A 15,369-nucleotide genomic window follows, 5' to 3' on the forward strand; every position below is an offset into this window, starting at 1 on the left:
CAGAGACCTCAGCGCGCAGGCGCAGGGGCCCGGCTCTCAGGCGCGGGGCGGAGCAGGAAAAAAAGAAAAACAAGAGGAGCAGCCGCCGCAGGCTAAAGAAACTGCAGAGCGCAGATCCTGCGCAAAGCAGCTGCGGGCGGGGGCGCAGCGCAGCATAGAACGCAGCGCAGCGCAGCAGCTGGCGGCCCCGGGCGCAGCTGGAACTCAGCTCGGGCCCCACTGCAGCGGCCATCGGCAAAAGCTCCGCTCCCCGCGAGTCGCTGGGGTGAGAGACGCCGCTGGGGCTGGAGGGACCGAGCTGGGGATGGGGCGGGGCAGGAGGCCCCCAAGTCCTGGCTGGGGGGCGGGGCCCGGGGCGCACACCCTGCAGGAGAAGGGAGCTGGTTTTGCTGCGGGCCCCCTGACCCGTCTAGTCCCCCCCCCCACACACACACACACACGCGTGTGTGCGGATGGCTGGGAGCAGTACCACTTCCCCTTCGTGCTAAGACACCCCGGCTGGGCGTCGCGGTTCCAACCCCCGCGCGTTTGTCCGCTCCCTCCTGTTCCTGGGGGGGGGGGGGAGAGTGTAGGGCTCTGCTCCCCCGTGGGAGTGTGTGTCACGCGTGGGCAGGTCCTGGCCGAGGGGAGCCGATCCAGTCCGTGAAGCCCTTTGGGGGCAGAGGGGGATGGGATTTAAGAGGGTTTAACCACCATGGCACCGCCTCCGGCAGGGGCGAGGCTGCTGGGTTGGGACCCAGACCTCCCCCAAACTCCACCTCCTCCACCCCTGATCTATTGCATCTGGGTTTCCAGCGTGGCCAGAGAGTCCAGAACAGAGTGGGACAGATCCGCACCCAGCACCTGCAGCCTGGCCATCCCTAGCCAGGGACAATGGGACAAGCAGCAAGCTCCGCTAAGCGCGACAAGCCACCCAAGGCATTTCATGAAAGTGACTCCGGGGGGAGCAGCGAAGATTCCGGCAGCCGGGCACGGGCTGGGAACGGGCTGGAGAGAGACCCTGAGTCTGTCCCGGATGGGAGCACCCAGAGCCAAGCGCCGCATATTGATACCGATGGGCACCAAAAGACGGGAGGGGAGCCAGGTAATGGGGTGTCCCTGCCTGGGACCGGGCAGGAGGGACACAGACTGACCCCAGGGGACCAGCTTCTCAGTGGCAGTAGCAGCTTCCCAGCCCCTATCCTGTGGCCAGCAGGACCTGGATCCTCCCAGGACCCCGATCCCTGGCTCCCAGCGGCTGACTGGGGCACACAGCGCTGGGCAGGGGCTGTTTGGGCTGGCGGGTCAGACCCCCTGTGACAGCCCTGATTCCTCTCGGCCTGGCTTCTTCTCCCCCTTTGGCTGCATGGTGCCCGGGTGAGACCCCGTGTGCGGGGACAGACACTGACCAAGGGTGGGGGCAGCTGATGCTGGGTAAAGGGCAGAGCGAGCATGAAGAGGGGGAGCTCCTGCCCCTGGACCAGGCGGGTCCTTATCTCTGTGCCCTGGTGCTGGTCTGAGGGGGGAGGGGCTGTTCTGCCAGCCCCAGCCTGCCTGAGCCCCCCGGGCGCCTCTCCCAGGCGGGAAGGAGGAACTGACACAGTGATGGGCGTCTTACTGCCGGGGGGGGGGGGGGGCACAAGTGGTCTGTGAAACGTTTTGTTTACGTTTCCCCATGCACAAGGTTGCCACATTTCACTGATTTTTTTTTTCACGTGTGTCGTTTCTTCTCCTGCTGGTGTTACTAAGCACATATGGTGGGTGGGGAACCTTTATTTGGCTGGGGCCTCTGACCTGCAGAAAAATCAGTCAGGAGCTGCTCAAAAGTGAGGGGAGGGACACTGAAACCCAAAACCTCACTGAGGTGGCCCCTGACTGAGAAGGAGAAAGACCTTCCCCACTTTCTTCTGGCACAGCAGAGCCTAGGGGGGCCCAGGCTAGTAAATTTGGGGTGCTCCAGCCCTGCAGAGAGATGAGGGCGTGGCTAGACACCAGTACTGGCTCCCCAGTGCTGGGGGTGGGGTGGGGGATCTTCAAGCCTTTCGGGGGCCGGATCCAGGCAAGCCGGGGGCCACAACCGATTCCTGGGCCTTAGGTTCCCTCTGCCCCCGACACAAAGGTGGGGCTCATGAAATGAGATGGGTGTTGATTGCGCACCCCATTGGCTGGGAGAGCCGTGTGCTCCCCCTGCATCCAGTCACAGCGCGGCCACGGTCCCCCTGCACATTCTAGGGACGCAAGCACAGGGAGCAAAACTTGGTTACGACAGTCTTGCAGCCCCACCCACTAGCCTAGCTTGCCCGTTGCTGGATGGACAGACCGGGGCGTGTTCTAGGCCAGCCCCAGCCTGGGGGCAGCCAGTGAGGTGAGAGCCTGGGCAGAGCCCAAGGGAAGAGGAAGGGCTGGGACGACCGCACAGAGTGGGCCCGCACCGGCCCCTCAAAGTCGTCCAGCAGCCGAACCAGGTGGAGCCGGCTCCTGCAGGACGCCGCCATGGCGGGCCCAGCTAAGGAGAGGGCCAATGTCACAGCTGATGGGGGCCCGAATGTCCACAGGCGGAGGGGCCCTGCTCAGTTTGGTCTCGAAGGGGGCAGAGAGGTGATGTAGTGGGGGTGCTGTCTGCTGTTGTAATCCTATCTTCTCTCTGGTGTTGCATCCACTGTGTGTCTTATGGGGTTCTATGGGATCCTACTGTCCTATGTGGCTCTGTAAGGACGCTGTGTGGTGGTGTGCCTCAGTTTCCCCAGGTCCTGCAGCATGAGGAGGGGGAGGCTGGGTGTGACTCACTGGGGAAGTATGTGCAGCCTCTCACCTCCAGAGTCCCAGGTGACAGCAGATAGTGCCTTGGACCTGGGAGGAGGACAGTGGAGGAGGCAGGGCTGCCTGGGGCCAGTGGGGGACTGTGGGGGTGAGTCCGTCTTGGTTGGGCCAGGGGGCGTGAGGATGTTTTAGACCCAGGGTGACCAACCCGCTGCTCGTGAGCCGTGTGCGGCTCTTTGATGAAAAAATTGAGGCTCGCGATTAAATGTTTGTATTAAAAAATTATCATCAGGCTGGCTGCTCCGCACAAGGCTGCTCACGGCCGGGCTGCTCTGAGCCACATTCCAGCGTGTGCTCGCGGCTGCCGCTCTGCTCAGGCTCACGTCCCCTTTCCCCCCGCCCCTCACGCTTGGCGTCCCAGCCAGCGTGTGCTCAAGGCTGGACACTTGGCGCATGTGCCCCGCGCCTGCAGAGAGAGATGTGTGGCGGCAGCTCCTGGATCCGGGCATTAGATTGGGGAGGAGGGGGGTTGGGTTGGGGGGCGGGCGGTGCCTGACTCAGGTTCCCCTTTTTTGGTGCCAGTATGCCCTGGGGCAGTGTACCAGCACTTGTTTTCCCCCGGCTGCTTTTTTTTTTTTTTTCTCAACACCTCCTCCCCTTCCCCTCCGGTACATGGCTCTTCACATTCCATCCACTGCTATTTTGGCTCTTGGTCTCCAACGGGTTGGTCACCCCTGTTTTAGACCAAGGGGGGGGGGAGCCTCTTCACACACACACACCCCCGCCCAAGAGGAATAAGGTTCTGCCCTGGCTCCCATGGCCCTGCCTGACAGGTCTCTCTGTTTCAGATCGTCGTGGTAACTCCTGGAAATGTGTCTCCAAGGAATGTACCATCGCCCTCACAGTGGCCCTCGCCGCCACCTTCTCAGCCTCCATCGCTAGCATCATTGCTCTCCTAGCAGGTGAGTTCTCCCTGCCCCTCTGTTTGTGCTTCCCCGCCCCCTGGAGCTGCCCCCGCATCTCCTCCTGGCCTGTCTGGCTCCCGCCTCTGGGACAGAGGGTCACTGGAGGATGCTCCTCCCAGAGCTTCCTCCTGCCCCCTCCCTGGGCCCTCGCTGAGTGGTTCCTGTGCGCAGATTTCTGAGCAATGTGGCTCCAGGTTGCTCTTGGTAAGGGCCATGCACAGGCAGTGATATCCCTGCAAAGTGGGGGTGGGGGATGGATGAAGGTGCAGGGCTGTTTGCCTTCTGCATGTCGTCCTGAGGTACCAGTCTGTTCGCCTTGCATCCCTGCTTCGAGCCCACAGCCGGCCTGGGAGATGCTGCCCTGTCACTGCAATGAGCCGTGGGGCGCAGCACAGACACCCTCACTAGGGATGTTATGTATCCGTTAATCGAATAGTCGAGGAACCTCATGAATTCTTATTGGTTAATCGACTGTTCTATAGTCCCCGTGGGCGGGCCCGGCAGCCAGTGCGCTCCAGTCCTGAGGAGTCCGCCTGCTACTCCGCACTGCTGCCTCTGTATCAGCGGCCGCAGCACAGGGTGCCAGGCGGGAGCTGGTCCGGGAGGGGAGCCCTTTTAAAAACCAGCTCCCCTTGTGGACCAGCTGCCTGTTGCCACACACGGCTGCTTCTGATAAAGAGGCAGCAGCGTGGGGTGGCAGCAGCCCCTGTCTAGTGGGGATCTGAGCTCCCAGACACAGCATGAGCCACAACTGAGCGCAGCTGCCTGCCCACCTGGCTCCTAACACACTTTAAATGCAGAGCCGCAGCTGGGGTAGGTCCCGGACCCATCGCCAGCCAGGACTGAGCCGGGCTGCAGGTCAGCCTGCTAAAAAACTTACTGGCAAGGGGCGGGGGAAATGTGTGTCGTCTACAGCATGAGCCGATAAGCTTTGTCTTATTGGTTAATTGACTATGCACTTACATCCCTAACCGCCGCTAGCCCTGCGTGGTACCCACCGAGTGACCTGGGAAGGGCCCCGCATTGCTAGTGACTCCCCGCTGCATAGACCCTGCTTCAGAACCAGCCACAGAGTCACTGTGGTGCAACATGAACAGAAAACCTGACGTGCACAAAAATGGCTGGAGGGTTTGACGTCAGACTCCTCCGGGCCCCAGCAAGCAGACATGCAATCTCCATGCCACTGATTGTGAGCAGGAGTGATTCAGGGGAGAGGGAGGAGGAAATCACTAATATAGGGTTGGAGTGGGTTAGCAGTTCTTGCCATAGTGACCCTAATAATCCTGCCTCTGGTTATTGACTCGCTGCACAGACTTTTCTCATAGCTCTGTAGGGTGAGTTATGGGCAGGGCTCGACAAACTATGTAATCTACTCGCCCGTGGCGAGTAGGTTACATCCTGGAAGAGCCGGGTTTGGGCGATCTGCACATGCGCAGAACGCCGGACAGCGCGGCTGGCGAGCGGGACTCGCCGTGGCTCGGCGAGCCCTGGTTATGGGTGACCCGACTAGGGTTGCCAAATGCTTTCACAAAAAATACTGAATATGGCAGGAAAAAAATTGGTTAAGCAAAACAAAAAAAGGGGGGAGGGGCAAAGTTGTTGAGCACAAAAAATCTGCAAAAAAAAAAAAAAAGAGTCACTGCATCTTTAAATCCCCTCCCACCCCAGATGTGGCAGAGGAAGAATGTCCCATGTGACCTTCCGTCCAATACATGTCCGGTATTTTTCTAGTGGACAGAGGCCGCAAATACCAGACTGTCTGGGCCAATCCAGGACACCTGGCAACTCCAGACCTGACTGCTGCTCTCTCTGGTGCTGAAAGGGTTACACCACAGTGCAGGCTTCCAGGGAGTTTCCTTTTAGCAGCCGTATTTAGGGGAAGAAAGGTCTGTGTGTAGGAGGTGAATCAAGTTATCACATTTGAAAATTAGAAAAGCCAAGGTATCAAACGAGATCAGACTAGCTGGAGACATAGAGGGTACCAAGAAAACATGCTACACATGCATTGCAAGCAAGAGAAAGACCGAGGACAGGGGCAGCCTGTTACTCGGGGAAGGGGGGAACCCAGAAAAGGTGGAAATAGCAGAGGTGCTTAATGATTTCTTTGTTTTGGTTTTCATCAAGAGGGTTGGTGGCCATTGGATGTCTAACGTAGTGAATGTCCCTGAAAAGGGCCCAGCTTCAGAAGCTAAAATAAAGCAAGAGCAAGTTAAAAATGACTTACACAAGTTAGATGGCTTCAAATCACCAGCGCCGGGTGAAATGCATCCTAGAGCTCCAGGGGGCTGACTGAAAAGAGAGCTGAGCCTTTAGCTACCGCCTTTGACAAGGCATGGAGGACGGGAGAGATTCCAGAAGATTGAAAAAGGGCAAACACAGGGCTTATCAATTAGGGATGTTAGTGTACAGCTGTTTAAACAATTAACCAACGTGCTTAAGCTTATGGGTTAAGCCAAATGACAACGTGCACTCCCTCCCTTTGCTGGCTCTGATACAGAGGCAGCAAGTGGGAGCGAAGATGGGAGCCAGTTCCTGCAGAGCCGCCTCCCTCCCGCGGCTGCCTCGAGGGGGAAGGTGCGTGTAGTCGTTTGGATCAACCGATAAGTCTAGCCTTTAAGACAGCTCCCCCCAAGTACCGGATCCTGCGGACCCACCTGACCCCACCCCGAGCTGCTGCCTCTGATAGAGAGGCAGCAGTGTGGAGGGTGAGGGAGGCAAGTGGGAACTGGACTTGCCAGTCTCTGGAAGGGTTTGGAGTTTGTTCCTCTCCTGGGAAGCCAAACGCAGAGCAGGGGGAAATGTGTCCCCACCCTGCGGAATTCCTGTTATAGCCAAGAGTGTTAAGCTGGACATCTTACCCATGAATTATTTTCCCCGTGCTGCCTCCCACAGAGGAAGCAGCGTAGAGCGGCAGGGGGTTCCCTAGGAGTGGAGCTGGGACCCCGCCCCCGCCTCCAGGGAGTATTTTAGTAACCATGTAAATGCTAAACATTGTTGTGGCTACACAATTACAAAAAACCACAATATCTAACATGCCTGCTGTCGAATGGCGGGGGAGTAAACACATAAAAATGACTCCACACCTGGATGGAAGAGATTAGAGGGGACATTGGTTGCAAGTGTTTGGGGGGCTAGGGTTAAAATTCAAAATGATCTATAAAAATGGTCTGAGGTGAACAGGATGAAATTCAATAAATACTCCACTTAGGAAAGAACCCTCCATTGTTAGCCTACAAAAAAGAGAAGTACCTGCCTAGGAAGGAGTACGGCAGAAAGGGATCTAGTAGTCATAGTGGACCACAAGGTAAACATGAGTCAACAGTGTGGCACTGTTGCAAAAAAAGCAAACATGATTCTGGGCTGCATTAACAGGTGTGTTTTTAGAAAGACGCGAGAAGTCATTCTTCTGCTCTACTCTGCGCTGGTCAGGCCTGAACTCGAGTATTGTGTCCAGTTCCAGGCACCACATTTCAGAAAAGATGTGGAAAAACTGGAGAGGGTCCAGAGCTAGAAAAATGATGAAAGGTCTAGAGAACATGTACTGTGAGGGAAGGCTGAAAGAACTGGGCTTGTTTAGTTTGGAAAGGAGAAGACTGAGAGGGGACATGAGAGCGGTTTTCACGTATCTAAAAGGATGTTATAAGGAGAAGGGGAAAAAATTTGTTCTCCTGGGCCTCTGAGGACAGGACAAGAAGCAATGGGCTTAAACTGAAGCAAGGGAGGTCTAAGTTAGACATTAGGAAAAACTTCTTGCCTGTTAAACACTGGAGTAAGTTGCCTAGGGAAGTTGTGGGATTTCCACCACTGGAAACTTTTAAAAGCAGGTCAAAGAAACACCTGTTGGGGTGATCTAGATGGATGTATGGTCCTGCCGGGAGGGCAGGGGACTGGACTCAGTGACCTCTCACAGTTCCACCCAGTCCTGTGATTCTTGGCCACTCGAAGTACTTTCCCAATTAGACTGTCAATTAACTCACAATTAGACTTTCACAGTTGTGGCTGGCTCATGTCAGCTGACGCTGGCTTATGGGGCTTGGGCCAACAGGTGAGCTGCAGGGTAGATGTTTGGTCTGGGGCAGCAAATGCCTCCATCCCTCTGTGTCTGGCTCGGCTGGCTGGTCCCAGGCAGAAGGCGCTCAGTCTCTGGACGGATTTGGGGTTGGTTCCTGTCCTGGGAAGCTAAGCGCAGAGCAGGGGGAAAGTACCCCAGGTCTGCAGGATTCCTTGGGATAACAGCCCTGGCCAAGAGTGCTAAACTGGATGCCTTACCCATGAATTGTTCTCCCCTGCTGGCCCCCGGTAACTGCAGCTGGGGTAGGTCCCGGACCCATCGCCCCCGGTAACTGCTCCTCCCTCGATTGGATTCCCAGCATCCTCCTGGCTGCCTCCTGCCCTCCCAGCACCTGCTGGGGGTTGTGGTGTCTCAGGTGCCGGGGCTGATTTCCCTGTGTCCCCCTTGTGTCCCACTCTCAGCCCCTGTTACTGTCTCATTCTCAGTGCAGAGAGCTAAACCTCCCCTCGCTGACGGGTGCCCCCCGGCTGGCCCCTTGTGCCCAGACGGCTGGGTCGGGTACCGCGGGAAATGCTACTCCTTCTCCGAGGGCGAAGGGAGCTGGACCGACAGCCGGAGCAACTGCTCTGCCCTCAGTGCTTCCCTGGCTGGGATCGACACCCTGTGGGAGCTGGTGAGAGACTCATCGCCCTGGCCTGGCCTGGGCTCAGCGGCTGCAGCAGGGCCTGGGCTCAGAGCCCAGAGCCAATGGGCTTCCCAGCCGTTGCATGCCCGGGCTGGCTGGGCCCAGGGCACCTCTGGTGTCTAAGTTCTCCCCCCACACACTCCACAGGGGACGGCCCCTCTCTCAGGCTGAGCTCTTGACCTGTCAAGCTGCATGGAGGGTGGGGGAGGACACAGCTCCTCTGTAGAGCAAAGAGCAGCTGGCTGAGGAGAGAGAGAAACCCTAAACTCAGGTTGCAGTTTGATATTAGGACAAAGTATTTCCCTAGGCGGGTGGGGAAGCCCAGGGATGGGTTCCCTAGGGAGGGGTGGAATCTCCATCCCTAGAGGTGTTTAAGTCCCGCCTTGACAAAGCCCTGGCTGGGATGATCGAGTTGGGGGTTGGTCCTGCTTTGGGCAGGGGGCTGGACTCGGTGCCTCCTGGGGGCTGGTCGAAATCTAGGTTTCATCTGGCCCCGGCCCCTCCTGGGTGACAAGGAGGGGGCGTCTTCTCTCAGTCCTGGCCTCCTCCCCCATGCAGATTGTGTGTTTCACCTTCCCCAGAGAGGGCTAGTGGGAGCCCAGGTGCTCTGTCAGGTGAGGGTTTCACACAGAGCCTGGCCCAGAATTGGGGTGGGGGGGAGCTGTCTTTGGCGGGGGAGGGCTGATACTGAATTACCCAGAGCAGAGCAAGGGCGAAGGGGAAATCCCCAGCCACCCCCTGGGAACACTCAGAGAGTTTTTGTGCATCCCTGGGGTTCCCCGGCCAGGCCCTAATGCCGCCTCCCCCTCTGCTGTTCTAGGCTTTCATGCTGCGCTACAAAGGCAAACCCGACCACTGGATCGGCCTCCGGAAGGACTCGGGGCAGCTCTGGAAATGGGCCAATGGCACCGAATTCAACCACCTGTGAGTCTTTGCCCCCCTCTCTGTGAGCTCCCTGGTGTGTGAGGTACCGAGTTCAGGCCGAGCCCCCAGCCAGGGCTGTGGGAACAGCCAGAGAGCGCTCGGAGCGTGTGTGCTCGGTGTGTTCGTGATGGGTGCAAGCCAGTGTCTGCCTGAGACTTACAGCTTCTCGCAGGGCGGTGCTGGGCCTGAGCTGCCAGCCCTAGGGGTATCCTGCCCCCCTCTGTTCCTTCCCCACTGAGCTGGCCTGAGGAGCGGAGAACCTCACGGCACTGCTCTGAAGAGCTGGGCTGGGGGAATCTGGTTTCCCTTGGGGTGCTTTGGAAAGAGGGTTGGGGCCAGTCACTCAAAGGCCTCAGCGTTAACGCAGCTAAATCAGTGATCAGTGTTTGCACTAGCCTAGCTCCAAGGGAGCATCCATCCCCCTCCTCCCCCAGAGAACAGCACTGGAGGACCCTGGCTGGCTGGCCTAGCACCTCAGCTGCTTTCTGGTCGAGGTTCAGCAGCGCCGGAGTTAAGGATGTTAAAGGCTAGTCGATATCCCTCCCTCTTGCTGCCTCTATAAGATAGAGGCAGCAAAGGGGGGCGGAGGGGTACCTCAGAGTGGCAGCGCTGCCACTTTGAAACCTCAAGGCGGCTGCTGCACAGCTGCCCCTTTTAAAACACAGCCTCTGTGCAATTCAAAGAGGCAGTCATGGAGCCTGGAGTCAGCTGGGGACTTCCCAGCTGATCCCAGGCCCCCTGCGGAATTTCTTTGGAACCCGGGTTCCACATGGTACTTCCCCGGAACCCGGGGTCAGCTGGGAACTCCCCGGCTGATCCCAGGTTCCAGGGAAGTGCCGCAGGGAGCCTGGGATCATCTGGACAGTCCCCAGCTGAGCTCCGAGCTCCACAGCCGCTGCTCCTTTGAAATGCACGGAGGCGGCGTTTTAAAGGGGCAGCCCTCCGCATAGCTGATCTGTGGATTAGCTGTGAGGCAGCTGCCCCTTTGAAACTGCCGCCTCCGTGCATTTCAAAGGGGCAGCGGAGTCTGGGGTCAGCTGTGGACTCCTAGCAGCCTGCCCTGTAGCATGGAGCCCAAAAATTTGAGTCTAGCTCAGTGGAAATTTAAAGGGAACAGTCACTAGGTGAAAGGCCACAGACTGCCTGGAAATGATTTTAAAACACTATAACAAAGACTCCAATTAAGTCTATACCCTCCCATTAAAACTCTAAGCATTGCCACCATGGCTAAACAGCATCGTAAAAGTGGCACTTAGAGGCAAAAAAAAAAAAAAAACTTTAAAACTAGGAAGTCTAATCATAGTGAAAATGCATAAACTCTGGCAAGTCAAATATTAAAGTGTAATAAGTTAGGGCAGGCCCGGCAGAATTTGAAGAGCCATAGGCTAGAGACAAACGAACAGCAATTGTTTTTATTTATAGCAGTCAGCAAGGCCACTCGACTTTTGAGGTGTTAAAGGGGCCCTCAAAACAAGGCCATTGCAGAGATGCTGTGTGAATTCTTTGTACTGGTCTTCACTATGTGGGGGAAGAGCCCCACTTCTGAGCCATTCTTTTTAGGTGTCGAATATGATTAATAGTCTCAGATTGAAGCATCAGTAAGTGAGTTTTTGGAACAATTAATAAATTAAACAGCAGTAGGTCACCAGGGTCAGATGGGATAAATCCAAGAGTTCTAAATGAACTCTGCTTTGGAACGGCATAATTACTAACTGTGGTTTTGCAACTTACAACTTTCATTAGCCTCAGTTCTATATGACTGTTTTTTTTTTTTTTTTAAACACCCCAAAGACAAACCTGGAAAGTACAGGCTGCTAGATCTGACATAAATACCAGGCATATTGGCTGAAACTCTGGGAAAGAACAGAATTATTAGACACATAACTGAACAGGGTGAATTGGGGAAGTCAACAGGGCTTTTATAAAGGGGAATCACGCCTCATCAGTTTGAGACAGCTACAAGGGCATCCGCAAACATGTGCACAAGGGAGATAGAGTGTCCTTAGATTTCCAGAAAGCATTTGTCAAGGTATCACTCCAAGGACTTTTAAACAAAACAAGCTGTTGTTGTGAGATAAGAGGAAAGGTCCCTCTCCTTGGAGCACTAACCAGTTAAACCAAAGGAAACAAAGATAGGAATAAACAGTCACTTTTCACATTGAAGCGGGGAATATATTGAGGTCTGCCAAGGATCTGCATAGGTATCAGCGCTATTTGACATTTCGTAAGTGATCTGGAAAGGGCATGGAGGGTGGTGATGGAGCAAAATGTGCAGAATTTCTCAAGCTAGTTAAGACCAAAGCTGACCTCAATGAGATGCAATGACAAAAGTGGCCGATGAAATTCAGCATTGAGAAGTGAAAAGTAATGCACATTGGGAAACATAGCCAATGTATACTTAGAACATGATGGGGTCTAAATTAACTATCCCCCCCCCCCGAGAGAGAGGTCTTGGAGTTATTGTGGATCATTCTCTGAAAACATCCACTCAGGGTGTGTCTAGACTACAGGGTTTTGTCGACAAAAGTGGACTTTTGTCGACAAAACTATACTGCGTCCACACTGCCTTTGAGTTATGTCGACATAACGTCGACAAAACTCAGCAGTTTTGTCGACGTATGTAAACCTCATTCTACGAGGAATGACGCCTTTTTATCAACAGAGTTCTGTCGCTAGAAGGCATTATTGCATCTAATCTGTCCTTTGCGTCCGCACTGTTATATCAACAAAGCAGCTTGCTTTGTCGACAGAACTGGATGTCGTCTAGACGCTCTTTGTCAACGGAAGCTTTGTTGACAGTATCTGTCGACAAAACTTCTGTCGACAAAACCCTGTAATCTAGACATACCCTCAGTGTGCAGCAGCTGTCAAAAAGCAAACAGAATGTTTAGGAATCATTAGAAAAACAATAGATAAAATAGAAAATATAATGCCAGTCTGTAAATGCACAGTCGACCCAAAACTTGAATCCCGAGTGTCGTCCTGGTTACTTTATTTCAGAAAAGATATCTTGGCATGGGAAAAGGTACAGAGAAGGGCAGCAAAAAGAGATTTAAAAGGCTATGACTGTTCCGCTTAGATAAGAGACATCTGAGGGGGTTTAATAGAGGTTTCTAAAATCAAGAGTGCCGTGGTGATATTTACTCCTTCCCATAACACAAAAACTAGGAGTCAACCAGTGAAAATAACAGGCAACAAATTTGACACAACACAAACAAAACATTTTTCACACCACACACAGTGAGCCTGGGGACAACTTGTTGCTGGGGATGTTGTGTACCTCGAAATGGTTGACATGGACCATGGGTGAAGGCTGCTGAAGCCCCGCCCCTTCTGCCCAAAGCCACACCCCTTTCCTGGAACCATGCCCCTTCACAACTTTTCACCCCGCCCTCCAGTCAAGTCCCACCCAACCCCAGATGAGGGCCAGAGCTGCCGTGCTGCATGGCCCGCAGCCTTCCCCAGATGCCGGGGAGCAGGACTGGCTGTAGCACAGTGCAGCCTCCTCCAGGGCAGTGTATGCAACTTTGGGAAGGCAATGCCTTCCTTTGCCTGCATTGCCAGCCTCTTTCATCTTGGAACCTCGCCTGGCCCTGCTGCGCCCTGCTGCCAGGAGGTGGGACCTGATGCTGGTGCAGGAAGGGGAACTGAGGGGGGCTATAATGCAGCAGCTCCCTGCCCTGTGCAAGTGTCGCCCCCTGCCTGTGATTGATGGAAAACACCCAGATCCTGCCTGACACCTGCTCCCTGGCTTCTACCCTGCAGGTTCAGGATCCGAGGAGGCGGTGACTGCGCGTATCTGAACGACGAGAACGGGGTCAGCAGCCTGCGGTGCACAAGCGAGAGGCGCTGGATCTGCAGCAAACTGGATGCATTTACAGCTGCAAAGCAGGCTGCCATGGAAGGGGCCAATCACAGGAGTGTCATGGAAATTAGCCCTGGAAAAACCTGACCGTGATCATTGTTGGCTGTCACATCTGACTCATTGCAGAACAGCAGGGACATTTTCAACAGGTTTCAATGTTCCATTTAGTTTCAATAGTGCAGCACCCGCCGAGGGAGCAGGTCTCCGTTTGAACTGTTCATGGGACGCCTAGAGCCCGGCACATGGGAGTAAGAGAAGAGATGTTTGTTCGCTCCTTTCCCGGAGCCCAGTGCAAAGAAGAAGGCAGGGATAGGATTAGATGCGACACACCGAACAGGTTTCACATCATGCCAAAGTCCCCGTGTCTGAATGGAACACGGAGAAATACAGAGCTAGGGCCGGCCTGGCTCACCTATGTGCCAAAGTAGGTATTTAATGCTGCAGCCACTCGCAAGCATTCAATAATCTCATTTCTGACATCCCTGTTCCATATTGGAGCTCTTGTGTTTGGCCTGTCTGTAACTCACCAGGCAGAAGCGCGGCAGCAACTCGGGGTCTCCAGCATTTCTGTCAGCGACTGCTTTCACACCACGAGCCTGAGAAAGGCAAGGCTTTCTAGCCATAAGCAGGAGATCCCTAACTGCTTCACCTGGGTGAGCACTCAAGGACATATATAGCGTCTGACCAGGTGTTTCTGTTACTAATTGATTTGTTGTAGCTGTATATTTGTACCTGTTTTCATCTTGTAAATAACTTTGTTTTAAATCTGGTGGGAGAGCTAACATGCAATTCACCTGGGGCAGTGCTTTTTTTTGGTAAGAAAAATGGTGCCGGTGTTCTGGGGCAAACTTGTTGAACAAAAAAACCCCAAGAAAAGGTAAATTTGTTGAGCCAAAAAAAAAAAAGTGCTGGGGCTGAAATTCAGTCGCGGCCCCTTTAAGAACCACAGCGCTATGCTGGGAGCGTTCTTCCTCGTAGAAAGAGGTTTACTGATGTCGGGGAAAAAACCCTCTGTTCTAATTTTTTTTTTTTTTTTTTAAAGAACTTGACTGCAGGGTGGACGTGTTTGTTTTTGTTTTTTTAACAGCCGTTTTTCCGAAAAAACTTTGCTGTGTAGACATACCCTCAGCTGAGTCTGCCCGGTGATCGATGGTCCCTTACAGCCAGAATCACAGCAGTGTTCAGGTTACTGCCCATCCCAAAGTCTAGAACTCACCCACCATCATCTTATTTTGTGATGGTGCTGCCCAGACCAGCATACTGTCCACAGGGTTTTCCTAGCCCACAGAAAGGGAATGGGATTTCCCCCGTGCGTACCAGCACTTCTTTTCCTGAGGCAGCTCGGCTCCTGACAGAAGCATGTGGGCTGTGCTGGACAGTAGGTGGGCCCTGCGGCTCCCGGAGCAGGGCAGCAGTAAATGCAGCATGGGGAGCCGTAGGTCAGGGATCACCTGTACATTGAAAAGGGGTCCGTAAGCTCGAAAAAGTTGGGAACCACTGCTCTAGGTCATTTATGAGTGTGTTGATCAGCACTGGCCCCAGTACAGACTCCTGTAGCGCACCCCTATTTTCCTCGCTCCATTTATTCCTACAGGTTGTTGCCTAGTTTTAAGTAGCGGAGGTGGCATTGTTTTCTTGATGGTCTAATGATCCTTCAGTTAATTGAATGACAAACCGTTTGTTATCTTAAACAAACAGGCAAAGGCGGAGCAGCCCGAACTCATCATCCCATCCCACACGCATGCTCTGGGGCCCGAAGGCTATGTCTACACTGGCGCGATCTTGCACCAGAGCTATGCAAATGAGGTTAAGCGTGGAATAGCGCCCAGCCTCATTTGCATATCTAATGAGCCGCCATTTTGCGCAGAGAGTTATCTACACTGCCCTTCTTGCGCAAGAAAAACCCTCTTGCGCAATGCTGTTCTTCCTGAAAATAATCAGCGTAGCGGCATTGCGCAAGAGGGTTTTTCTTGCACAAGAAGGGGCAGTGTAGACAGCTCCTTCTTGCGCAAAATGGCGGCTCATCAGATATGCAAATGAGGCTGGGCGATATTCCACGCTTAGCCTCATTTGCATAGCTCTGGCACAAGAGCATGCCAGTGTTGACATAGCCTAAGAGTTCCCTCTGGGGCGGGAGCGTGTGCTTTGAGCAGATCTCGATTATGAACTTCAGGGGAGG

At 54.4% G+C, this 15,369-nt stretch overlaps 1 protein-coding gene across 1 annotated transcript; it reads left to right on the forward strand.

Annotated features, from left to right (window-relative positions):
- Positions 1–13,988, forward strand: LOC142823099 (C-type lectin domain family 2 member E-like). Its single transcript, XM_075913396.2, has 6 exons — positions 1–265; positions 796–1,084; positions 3,588–3,701; positions 8,202–8,389; positions 9,222–9,325; positions 13,091–13,988. The coding sequence occupies exons 2-6, from the start codon at positions 874–876 to the stop codon at positions 13,275–13,277; spliced, it is 804 nt and encodes a 267-aa protein (XP_075769511.2). The 5' UTR covers positions 1–265; positions 796–873; the 3' UTR covers positions 13,278–13,988.
- Positions 13,989–15,369: the final 1,381 nt, after the last annotated feature.

Source organism: Pelodiscus sinensis, chromosome 19 (genome assembly GCF_052426305.1).
Source record: "Pelodiscus sinensis isolate ZL-2025 chromosome 19, ASM5242630v1, whole genome shotgun sequence".
Taxonomy (NCBI): Eukaryota; Metazoa; Chordata; order Testudines; family Trionychidae; genus Pelodiscus; species Pelodiscus sinensis.

What these genes read in the sequence shown, in the direction of transcription:
- LOC142823099 (XM_075913396.2), top strand. Translation starts at nt 874, where the DNA reads ATGGGACAAGCAGCAAGCTCCGCTAAGCGCGACAAGCCACCCAAGGCA. An exon ending in TCGACACCCTGTGGGAGCTG is followed by an intron (nt 8,390 to 9,221) that starts GTGAGAGACTCA and finishes CTGCTGTTCTAG; the next exon opens with GCTTTCATGCTGCGCTACAA. An exon ending in GGCACCGAATTCAACCACCT is followed by an intron (nt 9,326 to 13,090) that starts GTGAGTCTTTGC and finishes TCTACCCTGCAG; the next exon opens with GTTCAGGATCCGAGGAGGCG.